The sequence below is a fragment of the Perca flavescens genome, chromosome 18 (genome assembly GCF_004354835.1).
Source record: "Perca flavescens isolate YP-PL-M2 chromosome 18, PFLA_1.0, whole genome shotgun sequence".
NCBI lineage: Eukaryota > Metazoa > Chordata > Actinopteri > Perciformes > Percidae > Perca > Perca flavescens.
Genome location: NC_041348.1, coordinates 10246848 through 10263050, shown reverse-complemented (window position 1 = coordinate 10263050; position 16203 = coordinate 10246848). Strand labels below are relative to the sequence as shown.

The following is a 16203-nucleotide window of genomic DNA, read 5'->3' as shown; positions in this document are numbered from 1 at the left end:
CTAAAACACCGAACTTCAAATATATACACACACAGTTCACTGTGATATTTTAGTTTATTCAACTTAATTCATCTTCACTGGATATCTGGTCTGAATCATCATCCTCATCACCTTTTCATCATCACCACAGTTACATTACATGTCATTTAGCTGACGCTTTTATCCATAGTGACTTACAATTAAGTGCTTTCAACTGAAGGTTCAAACTCCAGACAACAAGTAGTAAGTGCAAGTACATTAGCTTTAAATAAGCAAAGCTACAAAAGCTACAAAATGTGTTTTTAGCCTTCGGTGGAAGAGGTGTAGGCTTTCAGCCATCCTGATGTCGATAGGGAGCTCGTTCCACCATTTGGAAGTCTCTTTCATACACAGTCTCTTTACATGCACTCTAGTGTCCCCTGTAACAGTGTAAATAAGTATTTTACAGTTTCTCAATTGCTAATGCCTGTCTCACACTACAGGAGTTTTAGGCCGATTTATGCCCGATTTACCCCTCCCGAGAATCTGAGAAAAAAATCTTGTCGAGGACCTCGATCGGTTCAGATGTTCGGCGCAGATTATCTGGTAATGGGAGGCGTTCACAGATCAAATCTTGCACCTCCCGATCTGCTCGCAGACACATCGGGGCCATCCCGATAATATCAAACATGTTTGATATCTAGGATTATAATCAGGCATGGAACGACTAGGATTATGTCAGTACTTCCACAATAGCCAATGAGAGACACAGTATCCATTTTGTTTAGATGCGCTTCCCTGTGAGATCACGTCACATGAGGTGCCAAATCTGGCAAGATAATCTTAAGAGTATCTTGTAGTGTGTGATACCCCACTATTTTCAAATCTTGTAGTGTGAGCATGTTTAAGATTTGAGGGAATACAATCTGCAAAGATTCTCCTCAAGTGTGTGCTGCAACCAGATTTCAAAATCAGTTAGGATTTTAAAACTCCTGTAGTGTGAGCCAGGCTTCAAACACTAAAACCCATTGGCTGAACAAAGTTCTCAGTTGCCTGAACTCATTTAGCTAATTGGGCAGTCTGTTGTACCTTAAACCATTTCACAAGGACTCAGAGTGCAACCCAATTTGAGCCAATTTTCTGTGTCCACCATAGTAAAGACATTCAGAGAAGAGAACAGGTACAGTATACTACTGTATTTTTGTAATTGCAAATTTACTGTACTACACTATATGCAGCTGTTTCAATAGACATTTGTAAAGTTCATCACTTTATGTATTGTACTGCATGCTCTTATTTGGAGCACAAGTGACACTAGCTGCCAATCATCGATGAAATGCGCGGTAACGTAGGACACCGTGGCAATTGATGCCCATGTGTCGTAAGCCACCCTTCCAGCGTTCGTCAATGTATCCAAAACTTTTGATTTGGTTTCAACATAGAGTGTAGGGATTGCGGTGTCTGAAGTTATACAAGGTATCTTGTACCTCAGCTCCAAAGTATGCACCATCTCCCGAAAACCCTCGTTCTCTACAACAGAGTATGGTCGTAAATCCATTGCAATAAATGTTGCAATGGCTTTGGTAATATGTTTGGCCCTATCCAAGTTTGGTGGCAGCAGTGCCATTGCCTGCTCAATTTTCCTCTGGCTGCCATCAGGAACGGGTCTCTTCTCTTCCAACTCTGAGGTGTATCGAGAAATGTGGTTTTGCAGATTTGTTGTATTTCCGAAGTATTTGCGCACACACACACACTCACACACACACACACACACACACAACTTAAGTACTATAAGGCTGTACCTGTACTCTACTGGAGTATTAATTTTTTCTCCTACTTCCACTTGAGTACATATTTTCAATGAGTTTAATACTTTTACTCCAATACATTTTTTTACGTGCTGCATAGTTACTCGTTACTGTTGTGAATTCCTCCCGCTACGGAGACTGAAGGTTACAGTGTGTGTACGTTAGTTACACACTGCTAATTACGTAATTTACGTAATGTGGCAAGGCGCGTGGCGCTAGTGGAGAAGCCGCCACCCGAGTCTAACTAACCGACAATGCCACCTGGGGACTTCCACCCCAAGAGCTGTTTAGTTTAGTTCAACAACCATTCACCCCAATTATACAAAGGGTACACAGGTTCACTAACTGAAACAAGACAGACGTGGTTACAAAAGAAATATTGGTTAATTAATGAATAAATGATAACTGGAAGTGCCTGTAAAAGAGGATCATTAGAAAAGAGAAGGTTTAATCAAATTGCAATTTAAGATGTAGAAAAGGTTTTATTACAATATATGTTTAGCATTCAGGTTGATTATTTTAAAACAATACACTCCCAGTTATGGCTTTTATTTAAAATGACTTTAAAAGAAGTGGGCAGAGGCAATCTGTGGAGAGGCAGTCTACTAAGGGTGAGTTCCAGGGATGCACCAACTTACCCACCGCATGTGCCCACTTCAACAGATAGTCACTGCAAACCAATTCACTACAAAATCGTGTCACCGTGCGGTTATCACTACAATCTGTGAAGGGAACCACGTGGACGTGCCTAGCCTCCACCACAAGCTGGCCACTAACTCCACTTGAAACAAAACAATTTAACAGAATCAAGAAAAACAATAAACCAGTTGCTAAGCTAAAATACAAGCAATCCAAACATGGAGAGTGTCCTGGGGTCACTAACAAAATGTACTAAATGATTGAAATCTGAAAACAACTAAACTAAGGCAAAACAGCAGCTGACCACCTGCAGTTCAGACAGAAGACAGACATCTCAGTATTTAAAAAACCTTTAAAAGCATAAACCAACTTAACACAATTACCTACCTAAAAGTCAGAGATGATCCCATGTGGCAACCAACAGGCAGAGACAAAGCCAAGAGGCAGCCATAATGATACAGGTGCTTTATATAAACTCAGCTAATGAGGGGGTTTGGTCTAGTTAAGGTGCGTTCAAGAACCAACAGGGTGCAAAGCTCACTGCACACACCACTACAGTAAGAAATCCCAGAGATTGCGTCGTGTTTCTTTTCATTACGGTTGCCCGTTCAGAAGCTGCTAGTTTATCTGTTTGTTGCTTACTTTGCTAACTTTCCTGTACATCACACATATTACTAGCTAGTGGGTGATATGTTTTTTTGGGGCTTTAATCGTTACTTTGCTGGAGAGGATGTTCATTTTACTTTCAAAGTGTGATAATTGTACATTTTATTTCAGTATTTGTTAATATTTGTTATTTTTAATATAATATATTTTATATTTGTTAATTCCTTTGGCTACAGCCTTGGCTAAACATTTTAAATAATATAAACAATATGATATTCAAACTTTTGACCGTTTTCTTTAATAACTAAATAACACAGTACTTGTACTTTTACTTTCAGTACTTGAGTAGTACATTTTAAAATAAACTACTTGCAATACTTAAGTACAAAAAATGTTGAATACTTTAATACTTCCATTTAAGTGTGGTGCTTAAAGAGCACTTCTACTTCTACTCAAGTCACTTTTTTTGATAGAGCACTTGTACTTTTACTCAAGTATGGGTCTCTAGTACTTTATACACCTCTGCACACGGTGTAGGTCTTGTCCAGCTTCCCCTCGACCTCATAGAACCCAAAATGCTGCCATACGGCAGCTTTTAAAGTATCCGGTGCAGGTCATATAGGTTTGTTGCTTGCCATTGCAGCCATTTTGTCACCACTTAAACAACTTGCACATGTGTGTGGTGCACATGCATGTATAGCAGAGAGCCGGCAGGCAAAAAGGAGAGTTTTCTGTAGCGCTCTGTAGCTCTCTGCAGCAGGCGAACAGAATGTTGCAGCAGGCGAACTAATTTAATTTTTAAAATTCCGATCATTAACTTATCTGCATCGAGCATCGAATCTTTCTAGAGAGAACTGCGATGCATCTAAGAATCGATTATTTTTCCCACCCTTAGTGTGTATGGCTTTTGGGAAGACAACTGACACCAGCATATTTATGACTGGAATGTCATATTGGAGACATATGCACCAGCGCACAGAGGAGCATGAAAAAAGTGTAGCACATCAAAACTGCCAAAGCTTTTCTCTTGAGGTGCTCCAAAGCAGACATCAGGAGCATGTTAGCTGGAAGTCAGATGTCTGCTCATAGAGAGAAGGTGAGAAAGAGACGGCAGGTGTTGGAGCATGTAGATCAGAGGTCACCTACCTTTTTGAAACTGAGAGCTACTTCATGGGTACTGAGTCATACGAAGGGCTACCAGTTTGATACGCTCTTCTGAAATAACAAATTTGCTCAGTTTGCCTTTAGTTATACATTATTAATAATGATTAATGATACTCATCTATGTGAAGACACTGATCACGTTAATGATATCAACAATGACAATAAAGTGGGAAACAGATATCAATATTCAGCACTTTAATCTCAGTAATTGTTAAATTTTCAGATGATCACTTACATCACTACATTTCATAGGAAAAATGTCCCATTTTCACTAGCCACTGACAAACCCTTTTAACAAATCATGAACTATGTTGCACTATGTTTCAAAAAGTTGTCAATTATGTTAGAAAAATCAACTTACATATTTTTAAATAAATCTTGTCACATTTTGAACTAATGACCAAATCTGTGGCATTTTAAACAAAATTATAACTGTTACATGTCATGAACACACTTAAATTGAACACAATTCTTCAATATTTTAATTCAAATTAAAATATCGCCATGGCACTGCCGTGTTGCCACTGACAACATCTGGTATCTGTTTCTTTGTTAGTGGGAAGACTGGCATTGCATTGTAATCTGGTGTGTAACTTGACACTGCAACTGTGAGTGAGTCTTTCAGATGTGCATCAGCGAGTCCTGTTCTGTGTTTGTTCTTGAAGTTCTTGTCAGAAAACGCTGATTCACAGAGACAGGTTGAACCAAACAGGCTAGCAACCTTCATAGCTGCTGTGCATACTCCACTGTACTTCTCTTTGTCAACAAGGCACCAAAAGTGCCTGGTAGGCTTTGAGGTGGAGGTCATTTTGCAATGTTATGATTTCAATCTCCACCTGTCCAGCATCCAAGTTGAACGTTGCACTTAGTTGCTCAGCAAAGCATGTTGTGTCCACATTCATGAAAGGATTGGAAATGAATGACACACATTTCTCAAGCTGATGAAGGTCACAAAACCTATTCTCAAACTCTTGCCCAAGTCTGTTTGACTTCACAGTACTTTTCTGCAACTTTGTCAAATGTCTCAGATGCAGAAGCATTGTCTTTCAGCACCGACTGCACAGAGGGAAAGTGCAGCACCTTTTTTCTCTGTAAATCCACAGAGAAAATGTTCATCTTGGCTTTAAATGCATTTAAAGCACTTATCATATCAACAACAGTCTTACCTTTGCCTTGCAGCTTGCAGTCGTTTAGTTTCCCAGTAATGTCCGTCAAAAATGCAAGGTCAAGATGCCGATGTAGGTCCGCAAAGCCACGAACATCAGTAGCAAAGCAACGTCCGCCATTGTTGATGGTGTGTTTGTGTTTGGTGCCGCCGCGCTAACATTGCTGGGAAAGATGAGACGTATACAGTGACGTAAGACCTGGTTCTGTGCCGGCTCTTTAGCCTGTGGAAAAGCAAACCGGTTCTTTGGAGGCTCGTCAGTCGAACCAACTCCGAACCGGCACTAGCTCTAGCTCTGAACCAGCACCTGGTTCTTGTTGGTGGAAAAGGGGTAAAAGAGCATCTCAATGATTGTATAGAGAAGAGCAAATTGCATTAGTGTACCTTGTAAAGGGTCACTGATCACCATACTTTCTGAAAGCACTACCAATTCCACAATTGATGCCATTAGGCATCTAATTAAAGAGTTCATTGCTAATGATTTCTGGAAAGCTGGAATGTTCTTTGTTCAGCTGGATACCACACAAGACATAACTACTCAGGATCAGTGCTCAGTGATCTTGAGATATGTTACTGACGCTGTGCATGAGAGGCTTGTGGCTTTAGTGAGGTGTCACGCATCCACTGGGCAATACTTTGTCAGCCTGCTCTCAGAGGTCTTGGAGCACCTAGGTTTAGACAAGGCCCTATATATAGACAATTCAACTGATTGGGGCGTCCAATATGCAGGGCCAATACAAAGGATTTTCCGCACTTATAACCTCCCTGTCTCCTACTTAGTGCATGTGTGGTGCTATGCACATGTACTCAATCTTGTGCTTGCTGACACTACTCAGACAGTCATTTAAAGTGGAACACTGTTTAATCTTCTCAACAACATAGCGGTGTTCATCAAGAGTCAAAAGACATTTTGGAAATCTAAAGGAATGGCCTTTTCACTGATGTATTGTTCACATTGGAAGCCATCGAAAAGAAGGTGCATGAAAAGCCAACTGTACGTAACAAAGCACGAGGCTTTAAAGAGGGCCTTTTAAATATGAAACTTAACTGCACAGATATTCCTGAGAATATTTGACCAAACTACTCCACTCTCCAAGTACCTCCAGACAGAAGGGATGGACATCCTCTCTGCCCATCGAATGGTGATTGCCACACGAGAGAGCCTCAAACGCATAGCAAGGGATTTAGCAAGTGTGAAGGCAGCGGCGGACACGTTTTGTGAAATGGACAAATAAAAACTTCGAAGAAAGGGAGGAAGGAACAGACATTGAGGTAGAGACAGCATTGCGAGAGATGGCTCAAGATGAGCCTCTAAGTGGCCATTGAGGCCATTCACAGAAAATGTATGACACATGGCACTCTTTTTGCAGATTTGGCCTGGCTGGACCTCAGGAACTTTCTGCAGATCAGGGCGCTTCTCTCAGGCACTTCTCTCAGGCACTTCGAGACTTAAGTAAATGCTTCATCAAATTTGACAGCACAGCTACAGTGGACAATCTACAGTCAGAACTTAAAAGTTTAGCAGGCAATGGGACCGGCTCAAAGCATCACATCTGAATGAGTACAAGACCAGAACAGTGGAGGATGTATCGACAGGACAAGAAGAGGAGACTGAACTTAAAATAAAAAAAAAAAGCTGTGCCTCCTGCAAAAATTGCCCACTGTGCTGCTATGAAATACTCAGGCGGTTCAACATGTTGTCAGGTGCTTCTTGAGCTTGCATATAAGTTCCTGCTTACCCTTTCCTTGACTCAGGTGGCCTGTGAAAGAACGTTCTCAACACTCAAATTCATCAAAAGCAGACTTAGGAGCACTTTGTCAGCAAACAAACTGGAAGCATTTATGATGATGGCCACTGAAAATGGCATTGGACTCAGACGTAGTCATCGATATGGTCGTTGAGAAGAGTGAATTATTGAGAAAGCTGCTCTTGTAGCTTAATAAGGTAAGATGTTTTTGAAATGATTATGGAAATATTCAGTGCAATGTAGCAGCTGTCTTGTGTTTCCTTTAGGCTGAAACTCTCCCTCCCTCTCTGACAGGATTCACTTGTTCTTTAAAATGACTTATTGAAGGAGTTCACCTGCACCATTTTTTACTCTGAGTTTACAGTAATTCAATGTTACTTTTATCTAGGAGACACTGATCACCTGAGCATTCATTTATCATAACTACTCTCTCTCTCTCTCTCTCTCTCTCTCTCACACACACACACACACACACACACACACACACACACACACACACACACACACACACACACACACACACACACACACACACACACACACACACACACACACTGCCCTTTTGTTTTTAAAGGTTCCTCCAAGGCGTTCTCAAGCATCCTTTTGACTAAGTGAGTTTACGGTTTATTCAGTGCTATACTTTGAAAGCATTGATCATTTGATCAATCATTTATCATGTGTATTTTCTTTCTCTCTCTTTCTCCCTCACACATCTTTATTGGAGGAGGAGTTCACCTGCATCCTTTTCAACCCAGTCTCATGGCAGTACGTGAAATGGTCACGTTATTTAATCTATTGATACGTGTTCACGGAGACGTTTTTGTCGTTTGTTTCGTGGTGGCCAGCACAAAAATGTAAACTAATGTATTTAAATGGGAAGCATATGTCGTGGTCACAGCACGTCTACGGTAGCGAGTAGTATTAAATCAGCATAAGGAGGTTGGTTGGTGTGGTGGATGGGTCAAACTATTCAGGACTTTCACCCCGGAGGCCGGGGATCGCGTCCCGCGTGTGGCGTTTTGTTTCTCCGTTAATCTTCGTATAGACCATTTTGTACTGGCCACCACGAAAAAAAGACAAAAACGTCCCTGTGAACATGTATCAATAGATTAAAAATAACGTGACCATTAAACGAACTGCCATGAGACCATGTTGTCCTTTTTTACTTGGTGAGTTGGCAGTTTATCTATTGCTAAAGACAATTATCCTAATTGATAATTGGGCCTGCTATTACAAAGACATCACAGAGATTGTTGTCTTCGTTAAAGTCAAGTTGTCATGATGTCATGATCTCGGACAACGCTAACTTTGCATTAAAAGTGTCATCATTTACCGAATGAATTTATCACGCCAGATGCCATTGCTGCTCTTTTTGGCCTTTCTTGGTTACCTTGATCTTAGTCTCGCTTTGCCAGACCCTCCTCCAAGGCACGCTGAAGGAGAGTCTGGCTACTCCACATAGCATTCGGGAATGGGAGGAAAATGTGCTCTGGTTTATTGCCATTTTTTTTAAACCAATCACAATCGTCTTGGGCATTGCTAAGCACCGGAGAAAAGCTGCAGAATAGGCTCGGAAAGAACTTGGTTTGATGGAACGTGTACGTTTAAAAGTAGTTTTAGTTGTGCAACAGAAAACTCAGATTGGACAGATAGAGATCTGAGAAAAGGTTAACCATAGTCTTCATAAATCGACTGGAGTTTAAAATGCCAACACAAAGGAAGACCAAGGCAACGGATATCCGGCCTAAATAAGTGAAATCCGGCGGATTTTCCGGCGGCAACGGAGCAATCCCGGAAGTGGAGCATCAAGGATATAGACAACCTTGATCTAAGCTACAAGCGGAGCTGATAGCATTTGTAACATCGCTGGCTAGACGTTTAACATTATTGAGATGGAAATCATCAAGCCACTATCTCAAGCTATGTGGATAAAAGACATTCTTAGTAACTTGCAGCTTGAGAAACTCAGGTGTATGTTAGGAAGTTTTTCCAAAGAAATAGTAAAGATGGACAACTCTCTTTTTTTTCTCTAGGTCTTTTTGTTGTTGTCAATCTTTATTCGGGTGAGGCAATGTTTACTGTGGTACACAAGATAAGACCAGGCTGACTGTTGACTGTTTTGCTTGTCTGTCTTACTATTATTTGTTATACGTCCAATTTAGTTATTTTATCATATATCATTTCACTTTCACTCACAAGGATGGTAACTGTATTGTCAATTTGTGCAAAAAAAACAATAAACAAAATTCTTCCTGAATGAACTTACGCTAAACTTCATATAACGTTTACTGCTTATTAAGAGTATACATGAACTGAAATGTTGTGGAAGTAGTAGAAATATAGAAGTAGAAATATGAACAAATCTACTGAAATTGACTTACATGGCATCATTAAACCCACAAGGAACTTCAGATAGAGTACTGACCAATCTGCCGTGTGTGTGTGCGCGTGTGCGTGTGTGTGTGTGTGTGTGTGGGCAGTGACCTGTGCTGTTATTCCTCTTGCTTAGCTAATAGCCCTATTAAACCCTAAGACATGTCCAGTCTGTTTAAAACTATGTAGTACTACATGTACAATAGCGTTCCCATGCATTGACCTGCATTGCATTATTTTCACCACTAGGTGGTGCTGTGCACTCATCAAGAGTGCGGGAGACCCAGGTGTTTTAATGGAAAGTTACAAAATATAGAAGAACAGTTCACTATCAAACGTTTTAGTTTTATTTTAGGAAGGGTGCTTTAATTATTGTTAACAATAATAATAATAACATTTCAAAGCAAAGGAGCATGAGAAGGCATCAGAAGAAATTACACAAACATGGGGCTTTGAAAAAACATTTAAAAAAAATCATAAGAGCATTCTAATATATTAGAGAATAGTAATGCAAAAATAACACCACTGTAGGGATTAGCTGTCATAAGAAAGACAGAAAAACTGCATAAGAACTATAATAATATAATAATAATGACTTTATTTGATATAGCACCTTTTGCAGACAAAGTCACAAATTGCTTTACATTAAAATTATTAAACTGAGACCCATAACAGTAAATTGAGCAAGCGAAAAATACATAACATACCAATGGAAATAAAAATTAAAAAGACCTAAAAATACAAAAAAAGGCAGTTCAAACAAGAACTACAAAGAGGCATGATAGGACAGTATAAGGCATTTAAATCATGTTATAATTACATTGGGTAGTTTAATCTGTCACCATGCATTATATCGAATAAGCTAATAATAAGTGTTGTTGATCAAATTAAATATGCGCAGTAACTCTAGGTGTCAGAAGTAACGTAAATGTACCTCAAAACGGCAGTAGTGGAGTAAATGTAGCTACTTAGTTACAGTCGTCCACTGATCACAATGCACGTTAATGTGTGTGAAGTACGACAGTCCTGACAATGTAGATCTGAAGCTGCCATGCATGTTCAATTCTGTTTTCTTACAGAGGATCTGTTCTGAAGGAAACAATAAAGCAAACTCCACACCTTGGCTGTCTCTGCACAGCTAGTCTTTGCTCTCTCTCTCTCTCTCTCTCTCTCTCAATTCAATTCAATTCAATTCAAGGGGCTTTATTGACATGACAGTTTCAATAACAATGTTGCCAAAGCATCAGACAAATCACAATAAACAGTTATATGTACATTAACACCATATCAGGATGGGTTTATATCATTTAATAAATATATTTGTATGGCAAATCTATCTATATCTGATCAAATCTCTCTCTCTCTCTCTCTCTCTCTCTCTCTCTCTCTCTCTCTCTCTTAAATACATCGGATAGTAAACAGTATGATTGCAGATAATAAAAAAACAAGGTGTATGCCCCTCAAAAGGTATGTTGAAACAATAATAATAAAGAATCCAACAAAAATAATTATAATAATAATAATATATACAATTATCTACTTATTTTTGCCTTTTATTGTAGCAGAAGAAGACATAAATAGCTGCTAGCCATGCCGTACTTTTATCTTCCCCTAATAGAAAAGGAAACTCGTTGTAGGCACTGAATACGTTTTTTTCAAATTCTTTCTCTCTCTCCCTCCCTGTCTCTCTCTCGCTCTCTCTCTGTCTCTCTCTGTGTGCCTCTCTCTCTCTCTCTCTCTCGCTCTCTCTCTGTCTCTCTCTGTGTGCCTCTCTCTCTCTCTCTCTCTCTCTCTCTCTCTCGCTCTCTCTCTCTCTCTCTCTCTCTCTCTCTCTCTCTCTCTCTCTCGCTCTCGCTCTCTCTCTCTCTCTCTCTCTCTCTCTCTCTCTCTCTCTCTCTCTCTCTCTCTCCTCCCAGCAGACAGCGGCTTTGGTCTTAAGAGATCAGGTGACTGTAACTTCACCGTTAAAAGGAAAGTTTGATAAGTTCCACTCAGTTTCCCTCCTGGTCCCAAACTTGGATTTCAACTCTCTACAAGTGGCGGAGAAAGTCCCTCTGGGTCCTCTTCGTTCTCTCTGGAACGTTTAGGTAAGTTAGAGCAACTTTTCTCTAAGATTTGTAAAATAACGTGTCTGAAGAAACTTTCTGGCCCATTAGAAATAGTCGGAAAAAGCTCCGGTGCGCTCTAAACTATACGTAGCGCAATATATAAAGTTTGACAGTTTTCCTCCTCTGTTTGGGAATGCGCTCATTTTGTCTGGCTCCTATTTCGTCTATTACACTTTTAGAAAGACGCTTTCGAGACTCACAACTACAGGAGCAACATGTGATAAACTATAGAGTCAAAGTTGTTTGATTTATTGGATACATTTTCAGCTTCATCCATAAGGCGCACTGAGCGCGATGCGTTTTTTTCTTCTTTTTACAATCCAAAACGTCCTGTTGCTGTTGTGAATGGCTTTAACGTATGCTGCATTGTGGGCCACAGATCTGTCCCCTGGTCTTTTAACTGAAGCACAGCTCGGTTTTATATCTAAAGATTCTCCCATGAGCCAGGAAAAACACCGAGCAGTTGCCCCCAGACAGCAGGAAACTTGACTGTAATGCTCAATCGTTGTTTTAATTCATATCCTGTGACTTGTCATTGAAGACCACCCTACACAGTTTTCAGTAAGATCTCAGAGGTCTGCTGGGAAACTCATTGTTTTGGAGTCTATTGTTCTCTCCTGTCCTGCTCATTTTTCACCAGACAAACTCAGTCATGTAGAAAGTGGCGGGATATTCTCTGTCTAATAACAACAACAAATTGTTTTTTCTGATTTTCCTCCCATTTTTGGACTCATCATGTTTGACTCTCTGCATACTGTAGGTGATATCTACAGTATGACAATGCATTCTGTGTGTTTTCCAGGTCCTAGGGATATAGTGGAAGGGCACATGCGGTTAGTTTGGCCCCATGTGGATTGAACTGAAGGTTCCTACTTTTCCACGTTTAGACTCTCCGTGCTCTCTGTAGTAAAATGGCTTTTTCTGTTGGAGGCTTTTCTTCTTCACGTCATACGATCTGCTCTAACCTTTACAGCTCTCCTTAGTTATTTCCATGTCAGAATGCGGGAAGAGATCCACTTTGGAGTCTCCAAATCTCCGTCAGATTGCTGATAAGACCAATGATTTTCATATGGAAAGTTTCAGCTGCGAAGGTGGAAGTGATTTTACAATCTGTGGTTTGTCATTAGACCATAGTAAAAAAAAAAAAAAAAAATCACTACGCTCTGCTAATTTCGCTGAGGACCCACTGGTAACCCCTTCAAGACCCCCCCCCCCCCCAACAAAAGTCACAAAAGACTCATAGAACCACTTTAAGGGCCTCTTCTTTGAGATTTGCACTGAATATAACCAACTTATTTCATTTGTGTTTTGTTTTTGGAGTGTGTTAATTCACATTAACAACAACCCGGGCCAGAGTAGCTCGGCAATCATTTTCTATTGTTCTGAAGCTTTGGGACTTGCATCAACGCCGTGTCGACAGCAGACGGCCGTGGCTCACTGGGACCAACGAGGGCGGTAGTTTTACAGGAGATGAGAAAAGTAGTCTGTGTGACTCTATTTTAGTGGTAGTGAAATAAAAGTGTAAGTCAGTTGAAGTTGGGACATCCTTGAAAGCTCTGAACTGAGTTGTGCCACAGTGGTTGAGGAGTGAACTGTCAAAGGGAGCTAATTGTCATAGTGATGTTCTTTTGTATCTGCAGAGCTTCACGGGGCACTTTTTTTTTTCTTCTTCCAGCAACTTCATTCTGAACATCTCTGCTAACACAACAGCATTCAGGAGATGTCCTGCTGTTCTCTGAAACGGACAAGCTCGGTCAGCTGATGATCCAGCTTTGTGTGCCTCTTTTTTTTTTTCTCTCGCTCTCTCTCTCCTCCTCGTCTAGTGAGAAATTGGAGGACTGAGATTCGCAACTGAGTTTTTTAACCTTGTGCAGTTGAAGCAGATACTTTTGTTACTGCACAGTAGTTAAGTTGAGGGATGAAGACTAATGCGAGTTGCTAACATGTATAAACTTTGACACAATTCTTATTTTGAGAGAAAGAGGCTGGAAGTGCTGCACTGTTGGTAGCACCCCCTCACGTGACTGAAATGCATTGGGTTTTTTTTCTTTAGCACTGACCAGGTTGATGACTATAGGTATTTTTTCCCCCTAAGAGAGCAATTTGTGTTAGAACTATTTTCAAGATGTTTTATGCATAATGCATTTTAATATTAGGTTATGTTTTTGTTTTTTTTCCTACACATCCTTATTTCACCCATCATTCTTTACTGGAGTGGTTAACACAGAATCGCTGTCTGACTGATCGTGCTTCAGGGTTTCCTAACTGGCTCTTTCAATTCAGTCTGAAGCACTTTTTTTTTCTTCGTTTTGATTAATACTAGATTGTTGTTAAAGATTTTCTTTATGTAACGCAGAGATCTTCAACAGGGGGTCCGGGACCCCTAGGGGGTCCTCACAGTAGCTGCAGGAGGGCCGCCAAATTATTGTTCAGTGGTTTAAAAAAAAAAAAGTAAACTATGAAATATGTCTGAAAATATACATACACATGAATATGACATATTATTAGTAAAGATATATATTTTGTATGTGGCCTATATATAAGGTAGCCATCCACAGATACAGTTAAGCTTAAGGATTTACTGTGCCACATTTTAACATCAAAACATGATGTATAAATATATGAATACACTTATATTAGTATTGTATGCACCGTGAAAAGGTATGTGTAAAGGCTTTAGGCCGCCCTACACGTTATTGTAGGTCCAGTTTAATATGCAACTACATTTTATAAGATATATGTAGTAGGGGGTCCCTGCTCCGTCTCTCTTTCAGTTAAGGGGTCCTTGGCCTAAAAAACATTGAAGACCCCTGATGTAATGATTCAAATTGAATTTCTTATTTCATATCCTTGTCTGGATTTAAGGGGCAGTGTTGCATAAAGTGACCCGAATGTGTTTTCTGCCGCTGCTCTCAGTAATTGGATTAGCTTGTTTTTTTTGCGTCATGAAACATCTAGTTTTGTCTCCTTCAATAACGATACTGTTTAATCACATAATGCCGCCAAAATGACAAGAATCCTGAGGATGTCAACCTTCCCTAAACATTCAAACTACCGTTTTAAGCATACATGTGTTTTACTGTATCTGTGTAAGCCTGAACTCAAACCCTTTTAAAAGTTGGTGCTGTCTGTAAATTATTGCCAGTTTAACATTGTTCTTTTTTTTTTTCACAAGCTAAAACTCCCTGAGAATGGGGGACTGGAGTGCTCTGGGCCGTCTGCTCGACAAGGTCCAGGCCTACTCTACCGCCGGGGGGAAGGTCTGGCTGTCGGTCCTCTTCATCTTCAGGATCCTGGTCCTGGGCACTGCGGTGGAATCAGCCTGGGGAGACGAGCAGTCTGCGTTCAAATGTAACACGCAGCAGCCTGGTTGTGAGAACGTCTGCTACGACAAATCTTTCCCCATCTCCCATGTCCGCTTCTGGGTCCTCCAGATCATCTTTGTGTCGACGCCCACCCTTCTCTACCTGGCTCATGTCTTCTACCTGAACAGGAAGGAACAGAAGTTCAACAGGAAGGAGGAGGAGCTTAAAGCCGTGCAAAATGACGGCGGCGACGTCGACATCCCGCTGAAGAAAATCGAGATGAAAAAGCTAAAGTATGGCATCGAGGAGCACGGCAAAGTGAAGATGAAAGGGGCCCTGCTCAGAACCTATATAGTCAGCATTTTCTTCAAGTCTATGTTCGAGGTGGGCTTCCTGGTCATCCAGTGGTACATTTACGGCTTCAGCCTTTCTGCAGTCTACACCTGTGAGAGGGCCCCGTGCCCCCACAGGGTGGACTGTTTCCTGTCCCGTCCCACGGAGAAGACGGTCTTCATCATCTTCATGCTAGTGGTCTCGCTGGTGTCCCTGCTGCTCAACGTCATCGAGCTTTTCTACGTGTTTTTTAAGAGGATCAAAGATCGCGTGAAGGGCAAACAGCCGCCCATCCTCTACCCTAGTGCAGGCACATTGAGCCCCACCCCTAAAGAGCTGTCCACCACCAAGTACGCCTACTATAACGGTTGTTCCTCCCCGACTGCCCCGCTCTCACCCATGTCCCCTCCAGGCTACAAACTGGCCACAGGGGAGCGTGGAACCGGCTCGTGCCGCAATTATAATAAGCAGGCCAATGAGCAGAACTGGGCCAACTACTCCACAGAGCAAAACCGGCTCGGCCAGAATGGTGCCGGAAGCACTATTTCAAACTCCCATGCGCAAGCCTTTGACTTCCCAGATGACACCCAAGAGCATAAGAAACTTTCCTCGACGGCGGGACACGAGATGCAGCCGCTAGCGCTGATGGACGCCAGGCCGTGTAGCCGGGCCAGCAGCCGGATGAGCAGCCGAGCCAGGCCAGACGACCTGGACGTGTAAGCCCTGGTTCCTCCTCTTCCTCCTCCTCCTCCTCCTCCTCCTCCTCCTCCTCCTCCTCCCCCCCTCCTCCTCCTCAGCCAGAGAATCAGGAAACACTCCATCACAAAGGTTCATGCAAGAGGTGGGGCTGACCTCAATCACTGTCTTCAGAATAGAGACTCTTAGTCACTCAAAGAGACATTAAAAACTTGTTATGTAACACTGTCAAAGGTACAAGTTGCAAATCTTTTTTTTTCTTTTTTCGTCCAGTGACTTTTACCATAATCTTTTAGTGGA

General features: G+C 41.3%; 1 protein-coding gene across 1 annotated transcript; it reads left to right on the top strand.

Moving 5' to 3' along the window:
• The first annotated feature begins 11426 nt into the window (after positions 1-11426).
• gja1b (gap junction protein alpha 1b) lies at positions 11427-15973 on the top strand. Its single transcript, XM_028605683.1, has 2 exons — positions 11427-11548; positions 14745-15973. The coding sequence occupies exon 2, from the start codon at positions 14761-14763 to the stop codon at positions 15925-15927; it is 1167 nt and encodes a 388-aa protein (XP_028461484.1). The 5' UTR covers positions 11427-11548; positions 14745-14760; the 3' UTR covers positions 15928-15973.
• The last annotated feature ends 230 nt before the right edge of the window (positions 15974-16203 follow it).